General features: G+C 51.8%; 1 protein-coding gene across 1 annotated transcript in view; it reads right to left on the reverse strand.

The window, feature by feature from the left end:
- The window catches only part of CFAP65 (cilia and flagella associated protein 65), a 34,028-nt gene extending 20,358 nt beyond the window's left edge, over nt 1-13,670 (reverse strand). The window contains exons 1-12 of the mRNA XM_058664293.1: nt 13,638-13,670; nt 11,708-11,892; nt 6,862-6,964; nt 5,730-5,896; nt 5,353-5,552; nt 4,995-5,140; nt 4,331-4,553; nt 3,803-4,068; nt 3,004-3,204; nt 2,491-2,850; nt 1,031-1,168; nt 14-262 (exon numbers count right to left, since the gene is read on the reverse strand). Of these exons, the coding sequence (XP_058520276.1) occupies nt 14-262; nt 1,031-1,168; nt 2,491-2,850; nt 3,004-3,204; nt 3,803-4,068; nt 4,331-4,553; nt 4,995-5,140; nt 5,353-5,552; nt 5,730-5,896; nt 6,862-6,964; nt 11,708-11,892; nt 13,638-13,670 (2,271 nt within the window). The remainder of the gene's footprint in view (nt 1-13; nt 263-1,030; nt 1,169-2,490; nt 2,851-3,003; nt 3,205-3,802; nt 4,069-4,330; nt 4,554-4,994; nt 5,141-5,352; nt 5,553-5,729; nt 5,897-6,861; nt 6,965-11,707; nt 11,893-13,637) is intronic.
- Nucleotides 13,671-17,456: the final 3,786 nt, after the last annotated feature.

Genomic DNA, 17,456 nt, shown 5'->3' on the forward strand with positions numbered 1-17,456 from the left:
CTCCACCACCTACCCTGAGATACTGGAGGCAAGAGTTGAGCTGCAGGTAGAAGTTGTGCTGTTTCCATGAAGTGCCCTTGGGGTAGGCACAGATCAGGGATATTTGGTGGGCCCCGGGCGCCACAAGGCCTGAGGTGGGCCGCAAGGCGATGTCCGAGGAGCTGCTGCTGGGGGCTAAGTTGAAGGTCAGCAACATGAGGCCCTTGTTGACCAGGAGCAGGCTGCGGTAGGATGGCTCGCCAGAGGGCACAGCAGGAAAGAGCTGTGGGCAGGCAGGGTGAGGGAGACAAGAGGAGGGAAGGCCTCTGGCTCTGATGGCCACCCCAGGCCATGGCCACCAGGGCCTCTCCTGGAGGGGAGAGCGAGACTTGGGGCATCATGGGCAGCTCACTCTCAGAGATCCCAGCCCACGTGGTGTAGATCTTTCAGACTCTTGCCCACACAAGCAGTAGAGGGAAAAGCAACCAGGTTAATCCTGGGGGTGTAGAGAGTATAGCCTGTATGAGCTTGAATGCTGAGCAGCCTACCAGATGCAAGACTCCTGGGTCCTGGACCTAAACCCCCATTCAGTTGGGCAGCAGGTGTATGTGTGGGTCCAAGTACCCAGGACCCATAGCAGACCATAGCAAGAGGGATGCTGGGTGGGAAGAGGGGACAAGGAAGTACACCAGGAGCACAGCAAGTCAGGACAAGCTGTGGGGAGGGGCGTTCCAAAGACTTTGGGGCCCAGCCGGGCACTCAGTAAACAGGACCCCCCAACAATGCTGTAGGTACTGCAGTTTAGAGCCTGCAGGTTAGGCTCAGGTGGGTATTTATGAAGGAGCGAGGAGGGGCTGCCATCCAGCTCCCACAGTCCCCAGTCTCTGTGCTGTGGGCCAGGGGAGCTAGTGTGCATGGGGGGGTGTGTGTGTAGGGAGAGACAATGCACTGTGTTCCTGAGGTCATCAGAGAGGCAGAGGGACCTATACCCCAAGGCAGAAGAAGACAGGCTGTCCTAGAACCCTGCTCCATGCTGTGGAATCACACTTACCTTAGGGACATCCAGGGAGTAGTGGGGGATGTGGTGCTCGTAGGCAGCATGGTAGGTGTGGCCCTGGGCATGCACAGTCAGGCACCAGGATGGGCACACGGTACAGTCCTCCTCGATGTTGTTGTAGCTGCGCAGCACCTACCCCAAATGGTCTCAACAGTGATGTCTAAACTAGGTTTAAAGCCAGGAGCCAGGGGCTTCTTTCAGGTCTCCCACATGGGTAGCAGGGGACCAAGCACTTGGGCCATCCTCTGCTGCTTTCCCCAGGGACATTAGCAAGGAGTTGGATTGGAAGTGGGGTAGCTGGGACAAATCTGGGACCAATATGGGATGCCAGCATTGCAGTCCCATTTCAGGTGATAGGAACACATGTGGTAGGTGACTGCCTTACAGGCACTGCAGGTCTAGAACCTGGAGCCTATGCTTATGAGAGGTACAACCTCAGCAAAGTACTCACAATTTCCTCCAAGACCAAAACATGGGCCTGGAGGTGATTCAAAACTCCCTTTGGCAAAGCCTCCTGGAAAGTCCAGACATGGCCCCCAAGTTCATGGATGACCAGGGCTCAGAGACATGCAGGTGCCTGCCTAGGGTCACACAGCCAGCAGGTGACTCTGACCTTGACTGCAGGACTCCACACCTGCCCAGACTCCTATACTCCAGCAGATGGAAGGAGCCAAGAAAGAGGAGAGAGGTGGGTAGGGCTGAGCCGGGACATGGAGGGAGCAGCATGCATCTGGGGCCAGGAAGCCTGGAATGGAGCTGCAGGGCTGGGATGGCTGTGTGCTGGGGTCCCCAAACAAGGAAAGGGTGCGTCCTGGCACAGTCATCCAGCACCACTAATGGCTATGGCTCCTTTAAAAGGGACATTGCTTCCTTCAAGGACTAGAAGATAGGGGCTTGTGTGTGGGCTCAACTGGTTAATCCTCCACCTCCAAGCACTGGCATCCCACATGGGCACTGGTTTGTGCCCCAGCTGCTCCACTTCCCATCCAGCTCCTGCTCGGTCGAGGTGCTTAGGAAAGCAGTGCAGGATGGCCCAAATCCTTGGGACCCTGCACCCATGTGGGAGACCTGGAAAAAGCTCCTGGCCCCTGGCTTCAGATCAGCTCAGCTCTGGCCATCGCAGCGTTTTGGGGAATGAACCAATAGATGGATGATCTTTCTGTCTCTCCTTCTGCCTGTAAATCTGCCTTTCCAATAAAAATGAATATAAAAAAAAACCAGCAAAAAGGGCTAGAAGATAAGCCAGGAGATGTAGCCCATGTTCCCAAAGGGCTTGATCCCAGCTGGCAGAGAAGGTAGGAGAAGTTTGGCACAAACAGGTCGGGCAATTCAGTGCCCTGGGTCACCCTCCAGTCACCCTTCCCAGCATCCAGACACACAGAAGCCACCTCCCACCTTGAGTGCATGTATACACACACACACACACACACACACACACACACACACACACACACCTTATAGACAGCAAAGGCTTCAAGCTCCACAGAGTAGAGGCAGTTGGAATGCAGTGGCTGGAAGTGTAGACGCATGGCCATGGACTTGAGTGGGGGCACATCACAGGTGTCCGGAGTCACCCAGAAGGGACAGTCAGGCCTGTGCGTCCAGACCACAGTGATCTTGCCCTTGGTGTGGTTCATCAGATACAGGGGAACAGGGTTGGGGGCCTCAGCTCCAGAACAGGCACCAAAATCCACTTCAGCTGGCTCGATGGTGACGGGTGGGGGGAAGATGGCCACATTGCCTGTGCCATCGAGGAAGTACTCAGTCATGGGGGGGATGCTGGGATACTGAGGCGCTGGCATATCCTCCAGGTCCTGTCCAGGGGGAAGAGACAGGTGCACAGAGGGGCGGGGGAAACTGATGTTGTGTCTGCCACTGTCCCTCTGCCTCACCCAGGGGAGCAGGCAGGAACCCGGGAAGGCAGCTGGGCAGGGGGATGGAGTGTCTGAGGCTCATAGCTGTGGTACCTCCATGGGAAGCATGAGGGCCCCATTCTGGTCTTGCTGCAGCTTCTTCTCCTTGAGCATGGTGCTCAGGATGTGAGGAGGGTAGAGTGTCAGGCCCCGTGCCAAGTGCGTGCGGTACCAGGCGAGGTGCCGAGGTTTCAGGATGGGCGGTTTGATGCTGTCTGAGTGGCAGGTCCCAATCAGGTCCAAGAACAATGGGTCCTGTGAGGTCAGTGCATGGGGTGGGGTGGATGGGATCCGCTGGGGGGTGGGCAGCAGCTGGGCAGAGAGGGCAGCAAAGAGAGAGGAGCTGAAGCTGCAGGGCCAGCTGGAGTGCTGAAGGATTAGGATGCTCAGCCATGCGGGCCACCCTGGCAGGTGGTGTGCCGGGTAAGGTGACTTGCAGCAGCAACCCTCAGAACCTCAGCAGAACAAAGGGCGACCCCTCAAGCCCAGCCCCCATCCTTCCGTTCTTTCTTGTTTTCCCCTCTGCCTTCACCCTGCCACACACACATGCACACAAGGCCTCCCCAGCACATCCTGCACCTGTACAAGAATTAGCAGGTACATTTCTTCAGGTAGACTGAGCCTACAGCCTACACTCTTGCCTGCATGTCAGCCCTGCCCCCCAAGTGACATCACCACCAGGCACCCACTGGCCTGGGCACAATGTATATGACCTTTGGAGGGGCACCTCCAAAGCTCTTGGCCTTTCACCTGGCACGTGGAGCCATATCTGCTAGCCACAGCAGCAGCAAAGTCCCTGGGTTAGCATCAGGGAGAGCCACTCTTCTCCTTTAGCCCTGCCCCCCCGCACTACCTGGTGGTGGATGAGACAGGCCACCCGCCGGAAGTAGACGATGGGGTGAGTGGGTTGGAAGGTGCAGTGCAGCGTCACACGGGCCTTGCCATGCAGGGTCCCGAAGGCAGGCCTGATGCTGAAAACACTCTCCTGGCAGTCGATGTTGAACTGGAAGAAGGCGGTGCAGTCTTCCTGGTTCTCAATCCACAGAGACTGTTCAGAACGCTCCCCGAGGTTGACCCAGCTGAAGTTGACACAGTACTGCTGGAGGGACACAGCGGGACCTGGACACGGGAGACGGGTTCCCTGTGAACGGGCTGGAGCAGCAGCCTTCCCCAGCGGATTCCCATTAATGGGAGGCCCATAGGCCTGCATTCTGGGCTGTGATCAAGTCCAGGATAACCGGACAGGACAAGCGCTCCGGGGGCTGCAAACGATTCCGCACTGGACCGCCAGGGGGCAGCAGACACCCAGGTAAGGAACAGACGGTGCACGCACTTGGGCACCGAGATGGAAATAGTGTTGGGATCCTGGGGTGGACAGTACCTCGGCAGAAACCCACAACTTTGAGCAGGGTTTGGGAGGCAGAGCCGGCAGGCGTGATGGAGAAATAGTCCACGGTCCTGCTGTCCAGGGCCTCGGGGTGGAAGAACACTGACACGTATGTCATCTCTCCCGGGCGCACCACGCCCTCGGTTGTGGGGCACGAGAAGGCCTGCTCTTTGGACTGCAGGTCCGGGGCGATTTCAATCCTGAAAGGGGCGTTCACCTGTCGAGGAGCGGGTCAGGTGACAAGGCTGGCAAGCCTGTGCCTGGCACTGAGGTGCCCAGTGAAGGGGACTCCACAGTGGAGGCAGCTGGCTAAATCCAGCTGTGGGTGTTGGTAAGCCTACTGCCACCAGGGGGCGGGCAAGCCCTGCGCTGGACTGCCTAGTGGGGTAGGTCAGAGGTGCCCACTGGCACTAGTTGTGTTCTGGGGTCAGAACAGTTAAGGCCTACTGTAGGGGCTGTTTTGGGAGAGCCAGGATACCCATTGACGACTGTCGGGGCCAAGTGGTTCCTAGGAGGCTTTGGGCCAAAGGCGTGGAGAGGGGGTGTTCTGAAATGGGTATGGATTATAGCAGCACAGGGTGCTGGGGTCCCAGAGCCCATGCTCTGTCCTTGCCATCTGTCTGCACCCTTCCCACGCCACACACACACCCGCACGCACCACAGATGGATTGTGCAGCTTGATTTGCCTCTCACTGATGCAGCCCACAGCAACGCAGCCAAAGTGCAGAACTTTCTGGAAGCCTGGAGCATCCTGGTCCTCTGGCTGCTTGTGCCTGATACTCACCAGCAGCTGGGGGCATTTGGCTGGGGCAGAGATGGGAGGGGCTGTGGCCCAGCTGAGAAGTCCCCAGGGAGAGGAGCCTGTGCTGTCATGGGGTGGGGAGGGGTGGGGGCAGAGAAGGGGCAAAGCTTGGGGACAGGTGGGGAAGGTGGGAGGGTGCTAGAGGCCCTCAGGGGCCAGGCTAAGGTGAGGAGGGTGGCAGCCCTTGGGGGACAGATAGAAGGGCGGGCCTCACCCACAGCCTGCAGCCTGGTGTTGCACTTGTGCTGGCTCCCCTCGCCGTACCAGCACGTGGCCTCAGCATTGTAGATGACAGCCCCAAGGGGCTGGAAAGTCACTTTGATCTGGAAGGTCTGGCCTGGCTCCAAGAACCCCGTGGTGGGAAACATCTGGAAAGGGCTGGGGAACTCCCAGGTGAAGAAGGTGGGCAGGTCCCTGGCAGGGGCAGAGGGAGAGGGGTGGGGATAGGGGATGTCTCAGGATTCTGGGCTCCTGCCACAGATAGAGGAGACCCCAGCCTGCCTCCCTGTCCCCCTGCCTCTGGCCTCTTCCACTCCCTTCCCAGCCCACCTTCCCTCCTGGGGCCACTTTTTCCCCAGTTCTCAGTCTCACCCCACATTGTCCAGGGAGAACCCGGCCTCCACCGTGTCCCCCACCGCGCACAAGGGCAGCTGCAGGGCTGCCGGGCAGGCCAGTCTGTGGCGAGGCAGGATGGCCCGCAGGTCCACACAGAATGTGCCCTCGGCTTTCTCAAACCACAGCCTGTCCAAGTACTCCTTCTGCAGCATAGTGGGACAGGGGGTGGGAGGTAGTGAGTGGAGGCAGCCACAGGTCAGTGGGTCAGGGAAGGATACCTCTGCCCCAAGGAACACCTACCCCTCCCACCCTTAGCTGCACCTCTGATACAATCCCTTCCCAGCCTCCTAGGAGGGAGTCAGCCACCTGTACACCCACATGGTTTTTGGTCTTAGAAATAACAGGCACTCTTTTGGAAATAATAAAAGTATCTTCAGGGATGGGGGGGCTGGTGTGATGGCAGAGCAGGTTAAGCTGCTAGTTGTGATGCTGGCATCCTACATGGGCACTTCAGTCATTCTCTGCTGCTTTCCCAGGTGATAAATAGGGAGCTAGATGGGATTAGAAGTGGAGTAGTGGGACGCGAACCAGTGCCCGTCTGGGATTGCTGGCAATGCAAGGGAGAGAATTAGCCTGTCAAGCCACCCAATTTTTTTTTTAAGTTTCTTGAAGGGGATTTGGAGAAGCAAGAAGAAACCAAGGAATCCAGTGACAAATTGAAGAGTCTTCCAAAAGTTTATGAAAAAAATGGAATTAAAAATAGTTAAATTTATTTTGGTATAAACTTTCAAGTCCACAGATCATTTTTTTCTATCTATATACTTCCCACAAGCTTCTGGAAGATTCCTTGTGCAGCATGGATTTTGAAGTGTCTGGGGGCCAAAATACACTTCACTTCTAGTTTTATTGATCCTGCACTTGTTGAAGTGGCCTCACAGCCTTGGCCTTCCACTTTCCAAGGGGGATTCCCTTCCCGAGCTGGCCAGCAGGAGGGCAGATGCTGGGGGAGCCACCTGCTACTCTCTCTCTCTTTCTCTCTCTCTCTTTCTCTCTCTCTCTCTCTCTCTCTCTCTCTCTCTCTCTCTCTCTCTCTCTCTCTCTCTTCTGTTCCCTGAGCTGAGGTCCCTGTTGGAGTAACCCTTGCTCCTCGCTGGTCCCGGGACCTCACCTCCTCCAGGGGCCGGAAGACGATGGGGAGCGTGAAGCTGATGCCTGGGCTCAGCAAGATGGGCTGGGGGATGACGGTGAAGAAGAACTTGCTCTTGGGAGGTCTGCGGGAGACAGCCCAGGGGTGGGGGGTGATGAGCACCTCGGATCAGGGCTTAGAGCTACTGGAAGAGGTGAGAAGAGCAGAGACGGTCCCCCGAGAGAGATCTGGGGAGTGTCCACGGAGAGGGAAACGTGAGAGGGGGCGTGTGTCCTTGCTTCTCCTGTTCCTGGAAGCGTTTGTGCCTCTGTGGAAGGTGCGGTCAGAGGAGACAGGGATGGGGAAGGGCTGCCGTGAGATGACAGAATCCTTGGGCACTGAGCCAGGGGAAGTCACTAGGAAGCCGCTGAGAAGGGTGGGACCAGGGATGTGGAGACCAGGGAGGTCAGAACCACACAAGCAGCAGACTCTTCAAAGAGCAAGAAGATCATGCCAATTCTGTGCTCATGCTCGCTGTGAGCTGAGAACATACTCCTAGAACACTGTAACTTACCCAAACTGACCCAAAACCACTGTACTAGACGCAAGCATTTAGCATGGCTGTAAGACATCTACTCTCTGCAGCAGAGGGCGTGATATGTCCACCTCCAGCGCCTGGCTCTGACTGCCGTCAATGCACACCCTACCCGTGAGGTAGCTCAAATGATGGCTACCCCCATGGGAGACCTGTGTTGCATTCCCAACTCCTGCCTCCAGTCCTGACCCAGCCCTGGCCACTGCAGGTGTCTGAGGAGTGAATAAGCAGGTGGATACTCTTGTTCTATTTAACTCTGCCTCTCCAATAAATAAGATTATGCTTTCAAAAAAAAAATTATACAACGAATGTGATGGCCGCTGTAGTTATAAGCATTAGAAACAGAATATGTGGTGTGTAGTCTTCTCTCCAAAATGAAGACTGAAGGCTTCGGAACAAGTCCTAGCAAGCGATTGAGGAAAATTAATTTTTGTGTTGAAAACTCTTCCAATGTGAGGTGAGAAAACAGCCCTTCCCATACTCTCTGACACCATCATCATCATCATCATCATGTCATTTCCAAAACCTGGCAGGCGCAGGAGGAGAAAGGAAAATGGACAAGCCCATCTCCCTCATAAACAATACATTAGCAAATGAACTTGGCAATGCATGGAAAGAACACTCAATAATGGCCAGAAAAATGCGGGTAATTTAACATATAAAAATCAATATCGCAGTTGCCCGTTGTAACAAATCAAGGAGGAAAAGCCAAATGATCAGGTCGAAGGGAAGAATATTAGATAAACTTCAGTGGCTGTTTAGGAGAAAAATTTCTCAGCACAGTAGGAGTGGAAAATGACTTTGCAGGTTCAGAAAGTTTTCACAAAACCAAGAGAACCTGACAGGAAACACCTAGCAAAACAGTAAAGCCCAGCCAAGTCTGTTGTTGCTGTTTGTTACTCTAAGACTGTAAGCAAAACCAGGACACCCTTTGTAGCCACTTCTGCTCAACACTTTTAGAAAGGAAAGTCAGAGGAAGAAGAGGCCTACGAGTTGGAAAGGAAGAAAGGGCCATTGTCTCCGTAAAAGAGGAAGGTCTAACACGGAGCAATCCAAACAAGTTAGTATCATTAATACGGGGACTTACCAAGGTCACTGGATATTGATAGTCATATAAAAATAAATGACATTAAAAAATATTAACAGACACAGAGTGAAAGCAACTTTAAAATATATGGGCCCGGCAGTGTGGCCTAGCGGCTAAAAGTCCTCGCCTTGAAAGCCCCGGGATCCCATAGGGGGCGCCGGTTCTAATCCCAGCAGCTCCACTTCCCATCCAGCTCCCTGCTTGTGGCCTGGGAAAGCAGTAGAGGATGGCCCAATGCATTGGGACCCTGCACCTGCGTGGGAGACCCGGAAGAGGTTCCAGGTTCCTGGCTTCGGATCGGCGCGCACCGGCCCGTTGCGGCTCACTTGGGGAGTGAAACATCGGATGGAAAATCTTCCTCTCTGTCTCTCCTCCTCTCTGTATATCTGATTTTGTAATAAAATGAATAAATCTTAAAAAAAAATTCTATATTATCCATGGCCATATTGCAGTAAACAAGCCTGATCTCATCTGACCTCATTAAATCTATCCTATAACATCATCAAAAACATTAAAAAATGCAGGAATAAATCTAATTAAAGATATACACTTCACTGACAGAAAAGAAACACTATTAGGTATGTGTAGAGATACATCATGACCAAATAGGAAAGACTCAACATTGTAATGAGGCCAGTTCTTCCTAAATTGATCTTTAGGCTCAATTAAACCAGAATAAAAATGTCAAAAAGTATTTTATGTATGTGTATGAAGGTACTTAAAAAGGCTCATGGAAGGACCCCTGCTGTGGTATAGTATGTTAAGCCTCTGCCTGCAGCACTGGTTCCGGTTGCTCCACTTCTAATTCAAATTCTTGCTAATGGCCTAGGAAAGCACCAGAGGACGGTCCAAGTCCTTGGGTCCTGACAGCCAAGTGGGAAACCACAAGAAACCCCAGGCTCCTGGCTTCAGACCAGACCAGCTCCTGCCATTGCAGCTGACTGGAGAATAAACCAGTGGATAGACGATCTCTTTCCCTCTCTTTCTGTCTGTCTCTCCTTCTCTCTCTCTCTGCAACTCTATCTTTCAAATAAAAATAAACATATTTTATAAAGGCTCGTGGAAAAATAGAGATAAAAGATAAATGTAGGGATGATTGTTTGGACTAGCGGTTAAGATGCCAGGTGGTTTGCCTGTCCCCCGCAGTGGAGCTCTGGCGTTTAATCCCTCGCCCTGGTTCCTGATTCCTTGGAGGCAATGGTGATGGCTCACGAGGTGAGTCCTCCTACACAGGTGGGAGACTTGGGTTGTGTTCTGGGCTCCTGGTCGTTGTGGGCATTTACGGAATGAATCAGCTGATCTGTGTTCTTCTCTTGCTGCATAACAGATTTTCAAAATTATTCATTTGTTTTTATTTGAAAAGCAGAATTACAGACAGAGGAAAGATGGAGAGGGAAAGAGAGATTGTCCATTTGCTGATTCACTCCCCAAATGACCACACAGCTGGAGCTGGGCTGGTCCGAAGCTGGGGCCCACAGGGGTCTCCCATGTGGGAGCAGGGCCCAAGGACTTGTACCATGCTCTGCTGTTTTCCCAGGCTGCTGGATAGGAAATGGAGTAGCTAAGACGTGAACAGGGGCCCATATGGGATGCTGGTGCTGACAGCAGAGGCTTTAGTCTGCTGTGCCATGGCACTGACCCCAACAGATTACTTTTTTTTAAAAGAAAGGTAAGTTTATTTTGGTGCAAAACAAAATTTAAATCTAAGCATTGTTTTTCCATAAGACACATTTTTAATAAATTCTTAAAAATTCCTCATATGCACAGATTTCATTTTTTAAAGGAACTGATTTGCTAATTGATTTGTAAATTCAAAGGTCCACAAATAACCAAGGCCATCTTGAAGAAGCATGAGTTTGGAGAACTTACACTGCCATATAATAAGAGGGCCCATAAGCTCTAATAATGAACTAAGACTGTTATTGGTTCATTTAAGTAGATCAAAACAGAGTCCAGAAATGGACCTGCCTCTGTCTGGGCCCTTGATACATGTCTGTGGTGTGGGAGATCATCAGAGAATACGAACTTTTCAATAACGATGTAGAGACCACTGGACATTCGACTGAGGAAAAATACATCCTCAGATCTCTACTTTAAACCATTCCCCCAGATCAATTCCATACAGATAAAAGACAAATATGAAAGGCACAATTAATTTTTTAAAGTCTCTATAAGATGCCATAGAAAAATACCTTCATGATCTAGGAGTAAAAAAGGAGTTCTTTAAACAAGACACAAAAAGGCACCAACCATAAAAGGAAAATATGGATAAATTTGATTCCTTTGAAATTAAGAACTTCTATTCTTCAAAAGACACAATAAAAAGAGGAAAACTAAGTCACAGGTGAGTGGAGCATTAGAATCCAGGAGGAGAGTTTTTACTTTAAAAGGAAGGAAGGAAGGAAAGCCAATTTCACATCACACATACAGAAGAACAAACAGGCCTAGATTTGAACACGAATTTCTCAATAGCCATTGACCTATGAAGAAGCACCCAACCTCATTAATACGATCAGGAGAATCAGTAATCGTGGGAACACAAGTTCTCGCTCTTGGCAGAAACTGTGAATGCTAACACCAGCTACCATTGGCAAGAATAGTGAGAGACGAGCACTCTCCTCTACCGTGGGTGGGAACACAGACTCAGGGATGCAGGCAAACAGCTCGGTCACCCAAGCCTTAGTGACCGGATTCCTACGTGTCAGCCTCAGAGAAACTCCTGTACCTGTGCCCACGAAGGTTGCTGTAATCCCAAACTGGGAGCAAATGCACAGGCCTTTTGACAACTGACTAGATAGATCCGGTGCAGCCCAGGCACGTGGTGGAACACGAGACCATAGTGAACCATGCTGCATTCAGATGATTCTGCTTAACCAACGGAATTGATCAAAGGAACAGAATCACTGGGGCGGGTGTTGGGCACAGGAGACAGAACTAAACTGTATCATCTAAGGGTGCAAACATTGGTGGTGAGAAAAGCAAGCAAACCATGCGTAGAAATGCCAGGACACTGGGTCTCTGGGGTGGGGAGGTTTCCACGCAGGAGGGATGGGCCAGAAGAGAAAGGCGAGCTCCAAACTCTCTCATTATTCATGACTTCCTCTGGCCACATGCACTTAAGAGTCCCCTGATTTCCCCCCAGAATGTTAAAAGTGCTTTGAAGCAGAGCCTGTTTTAGGGAGCTTGAGGGGCCAGGCCCCTGCTACCTGTATTTCATCTTCTGGATTTTCAAGGAGAGGTTTTTCAGAACCAGGTTCCGGGTGATCTCCTTGCCCAGTTCCCAGTCCTTCCATTGCAGCTCCTCGGCCACCTCGATGCCCCAGATGATCCTCTTCCTCACTCTATTCTGTTTCCTCAAGACGCACACCTGAGTGTTCGTGCAGTTGACAGGCTGTTAAGGTGGTGAAGAGAAGGGGAGAAGAAAGGAGATGCTGAAGGTTAGGATGCAGATGCTTGCAGGATGGCCAGAGATCCACCCCTGGGGTGGGGTGTGGTCTGGAGAGAGAAAGCAAAGCACTTGATGGGCATTATTTCTTCTAAGATCATTGGAACTATTTGCCAGCTATAGTTCCTGCTACCCCAAAGCCTTCCTCAGACCACCACACTGGGTCATCACATCTGGCACCCGAATGCAGCCTTGGTTGGCCTGTGCAGAGCCTCAGAGCATCCCTAGCCACTTCTCCCACAGGTGCCTATTCCTCCTCTTCTTCACTTTCTCTCTCCTGAATCCTCTCCTAGTGGAACTGGTCCATCCCTGGTTCTTTTCCAGACCACAGGTTCGCTTCACTGTCCCCTCTGCACCCTGTACTTGGCTGGCAGAGCAGAAGGAGCTAATTTGCCTGCAATCCACCTCCCCCACATGTCCTGACATCTGGAGCCACTCCAAGACGCTCCTGGCAATGCCAGGGGGCAGTATGCCAATGCTTCCTGTGTCCAGTGCAAAGTGTTTCCAGAGGCAGATCCGTGGCCATCTCTTTCCCAGGAGGGAACTTTGGAGAGGAATGGAAACCCACACAAGCACAGGAAGGCAGAGGATGCCTTTTCCTTCCACCATCACCACTATCATGGCTTAATGCATTGCTTTCTTGCTTTCCATTTGACTAAGTGTTGCTTTTGCATTGTTATATAATGCAAAGGTGTGGCCATCTATTCAACAAATATCAACTGGCAACCTGTCAAGCACCAGATACAGTACTAGATGCTGGAACCACAATGGTGAGCAAAACAGCCAATCCTCCCACTTAGGGCACTTGGATTTTGGGTCATCTAAACAGTATGGGATGGGCAACAGGAGCATGTCTTTTCCAATTCACACATGGAGGGAAGGTGACAGGGATGTGGGAAGGGGATTTATTGTGATATCACTTGATGCATTAGTTAAGGTCCAACCAAGAGAACAGAAGTCACTCTGTGTTTTAAGGCAAAGAATTCTCATGCATGACCAAGAGGGTAATACAATAACTGAGTTAGCGGCACCAAGATGTGACTGAACGCCTTGATGAAGGGGTGGCTGGCGCCCTTAGATCTGTCAGACAGAATGCAGAGCTAAGGGAGAGGGGCTGATGGAGATGCTTTCAGAGCAGAGAGAGGAAGAAAAAGTTTCCTGTTTCTCCCTTCCACCACCCGCCAATCTTCTATCACCACGGAGCAGCAAGGGAAGGGCAGTGAGTGAATCCAAAGGCCAACCAGCCTGGGCAGCACTGAGGGAGGGGTTGCATGCCTCCCCAGATACAGTCCCCCTGTGCACAAAGAGGCACAGGCCACCGTCGTCACAACTGAGGAGACACACACTGTGACACAGACTCACTCTGCATCCTATGCCACATCACCCCCACACACCACCAGGGAGAGAACTGGAAGAACTGCACAATGTCAACAACTTCATTACGTTGTTTGATGATAAATCACAAAGTCCCAGGCATCAAGGCCACAAGAGCTGTCTGAGGGCAGAGAGAAACCCTGACTACTTGGCCAGCATCCCAGGGACCCTTCTCAGGAGCTCTCCTATGCCCCACAGCCCCTCACTCATGCTCACTGCTCCCAGCCCACAAGTGTGTGTGGAGCCCCATCTCTCTGCAGCATCTAGTCCTGTTGTGAATACAGGTGCTCCTGCCCTCATTGCCATGCCCACCTCACCTGGGTGCTGCCACCACTGCTGCAGGCGCTCATGGCAACACTGCTGCCATTGAGGTTGGGGATAGGCACTGTGCTGGTACTCAGGCAGGACCCATCCAAGTTTCGGGGGCAGTCTCTGCTGTCTCTGGTCCTTATGACAGAGCTTGGCGGTGCCTGGACAAACATTGCACACCTGCAACACAAGATCAAGGCCACAAGCAGAGTGGGTGGGGAGCAGTTTGGAGTTCCTGCCTGACCCAGGTCTGAGCGTGTAGTCGAGAGGAGAGTGCAGGGGAGAGAGGAAGGACGCAAGAAAAAGGGGAGATACTCGCTGTGGGCATCACTGTTATCAGGGAGGGGGTCTGTTCCCAGCCCTGGCACCAGGAGCCATGAGACAAGATATGGATCTGGAGCTCTGCCAGAGGGAGAGCTCTGGACTTGGGGTAAGACTTGCACCACCACGCCTCTCCGTGGCCTTTACCCAGCAAGCACATGGCTGGCAGCACAGGGGTTACCTTTATTTGCTCTTGTTTCCTCTGAATGCGTCCTGCCTCCTTGGAGGAGAAGGTAAGAAGCAAGGAAGAGGCACAGGAGACTGACTGGGTTTCCTGGGTTCTTCGACCAGAGCACCCACCACCTGTAATCCAGGTTCAGAGTAAACATCACATTGCTTGAAGGACAAAAAAGCAGAAAGGAATGCCTGCAGCTGAGAAGTGTAGGCACACTTATTGGGATCTGCATGTGCAAATTACATGCTGGTGTCAAGAATACAAATCATACCCTGTGTTCCCAGAAGAGCATCCACAGCTTTCACCAAATGCTTCAAAGGGGGCGTGGCCTCGCATTAAGAGACCCCAAATGGCTCAGACTGCCTCTGGTTCCCTCACCTTCAAGACCCCTCTTGCTTTAGCTGGCCCCCTGCTGGCATCCCTCTCAAGAGTGTCTTGGCAGCCTGCAGTAGGGACAGCAGTTTCCAGCCTCAGACACTCGAAGGCCAGTTCTGCACATGCACACATGGAAGGGACATACATGCAGCTCTGCCCCACGAGCCACCTTCAAAGATTCTGCTCTCATTTTCCTTTACGCTCCCTTTGGAGCCATCCTAAACACACACACACACACACACACACACACACGATTGCTCAGTATCCTCCCTCATTTCTTTGGAGTACCATCTAAAAAAATCATGACACTATCTCGTGACGGTTGCCGAGAACTCTTGTGCCAGGTACCATTGTGAAACCTTTATAGAGACTGTAGCCCTTGCATCAGTTTATGGTTTCATATGACCTGCCTGCTGCTTGGCCTAAAATGATCTTTTCTAGCTTGTGCTTCAGCTGCTGGTTCTACTGATGGCTTAGTCACGGACTGGATGGTGGGGAATTCATACACTCCCATCAGATGCTTTCTCTCACCCACATCCTGCCCCCTCCTGTGCCCCTGACTCCCTAGTGGGAGAGAGATTGTGTGGATTTAGGTTTTTCCTAGATTCATTCATTCATTCACGTGTTCACTCCAGAGCACTGAGTGCCCAGTAGAGACCAGGTGTTGTGCTGGGCACTGGACAAGAGAGGAAAAGCTCCCACCTTGGAAGGATGAGTGCGAGGTGGATGTTCAGGTGGGATTAAAGAAATGAAAGCTGGGAAGGCAGGGAGGAGCAGTCAGGACTTTTCAGCCATTGTTGGTTTCACAGCCTTGCTAGGCTGCAAACAACCACCCCTTGTGATCTCCACTGGGCACATGAAACGATGCCAGAGAGACCAGAGAGACGGGGGACGATGGGGTACCAAGCTGGCCCAGCACGGCTCAGAGGCGTTTGGGGACAGACCAGTGACTCCCTTTGCACACCCTTAGTCCCCCAGGTGTGCACCACAAGCTCTGAACAGACTCGGGTCACCAACAACGTGCACAGAGGCATGCCGCTCTTCCAAAAGACACTTCCGCAGTTCTTTCTTTTACCTCGAGCTTTAGTTTCCCTCCCCCCCCCGCCCCAAACTTCCTTTATCTGCCTACTCTCCGACAAAAACTAAACAAAACAAAATCCCCAAACCGATCGACGGAAAACCTAAAGGTGTTTTTTGTTTTGTTTGTTTGTTTTTTGGTAGAGTCTTGTAAAGTTGAGGGAGAAAGAAAAAGGTGAGAAGAAGCAAGAGAAAATACACTGGGAGCCGCGTGCCCTCCCTCCCTCTTTTTTCCCCCTCCATCTGATTACTCTCGTTTGGGTCTCAGTCCCACAGGTCTCTCGGTAGCGCCCGAGGGGACCCTCTGGTCTTAGTTCCTGGAACAGCCTGTTTCCCGGGACAGATACCTTCCCTGGCTACTTGCGCAGCTCCCTGGGATCCTAGGATCAACGCTCGGCACTCACACCACCATATTGCTGTCTCCCTAGATACAAGACACACCGGACTCGGCGTCTCCTGGTATCCCAGGACAACGACGGCAGCCCGAAAGAGTCAAGGCTCAGAGACTGCAATTGCACCACCTACGCTCGGAGCCTGCAGTTTGGATTCTCTGTTTCTCCCTGCTGGTAGCAACTGTGAACTTCTACCAATCGCGACTTGGTGTAAACACTTCCCTAGTTGTCTGAGGCTCCAGGAATTATGACTTTAGTTCACGATCAGACTCACAGAAAGTTACTTGACAGAGTGATGCCCCAAATGGGAGCCTTTTGGGATACTTTCTAGTACCGTCAGATCTTCAGCCACAGCCTCATTCTTTCTGATTACACTGGTCTACTTAAAATCAGTCATTGGGGAAGGTAAGGTTGAGCACGGTGGTGCAGCCAGCCACCATCTGGCATCCCACTTGGGCACTGATTGCAGTCCCTGATTCTCTACATCCAGTATAGCCCCTTCAGGGAAGCAACAGAAGATGGCCCAAGTGTTCGGCCCCTGCCCCACGTGGCAGACTGATATAAAGCTCTGGCTCCCGGTTTCAGCCTGGCCCAACCCTGGCAGTTTGCGGTCATTAGGGGAATAAACCCACAGATGTTAGATCTATCTTTCTCTCTCCAGATCTCTCTCTTTTTTTTCTCTAACGCTGCCTTTTAAATAAATAAAATGAATCTTTTTAAAAAAGTAGCAGACTTGGTAACTTCTAACTTGCTTGTTGCTTTGCAAATTGATTCTTTGCTCTAGGGAAAGGAGGCTGGCATTTTGTGTTGAGCAATTCTTCATGGCGAACATCAAGGTGAATGGCTGTAGTGAAGGGATCTGAAGGTTAATGTAGGAAGGAAAAATAATGTAACATGAGCTGGGAGGAAGCCCACTTGTTCATTTGCCAAGTGTGTGTGTGTGTGCGTGCGTGTGTGTGCGTGTGTGTGTTACAGGTGAAGACATCTCAAAGCTCACTTAGAGCAGCTCAAGATGCTTTGTTGTCAGGAAGTGAGTTTTGACCCCCTCAGGTTGGAGGGTCATGAAGCATAATTAGGAAGAGCAAGCTTACGGAAGCCTAAGGTAAACCTAGAAAATAAGGTATCATTGCGGAAGAGTTGGCATTGACCTCTGATCTGTGCAAAACAGCCCGAGAGGACAGAGTGTTCTCAGTTGGCCTTGTAAATCACACGGCCCGAGGCGGACAGGACTAGGGGCAGGGGCAGGCCAAGGGGCCTTTGCTAGGTGACATCAGCACAAATTGGCCTGGGGTTTTCTTGGAATCAAAGAACTTGGAGCTCAGCAGGCACCTCTGAAGTTTAACCAGGACTCTCAGAATCTGAAAGCTGTGCTTTGGACATATTTTTTTTTTCATGCTTTCTATTTTCTTGGATGATTTTTTTTGTTGTTCTTTCCAAACTTCTTTTTGAAATGGTCCCCCTGATTCAGCTGGATCTCAAGGACCTGT

The sequence above is a fragment of the Ochotona princeps genome, chromosome 5 (genome assembly GCF_030435755.1).
Source record: "Ochotona princeps isolate mOchPri1 chromosome 5, mOchPri1.hap1, whole genome shotgun sequence".
NCBI lineage: Eukaryota > Metazoa > Chordata > Mammalia > Lagomorpha > Ochotonidae > Ochotona > Ochotona princeps.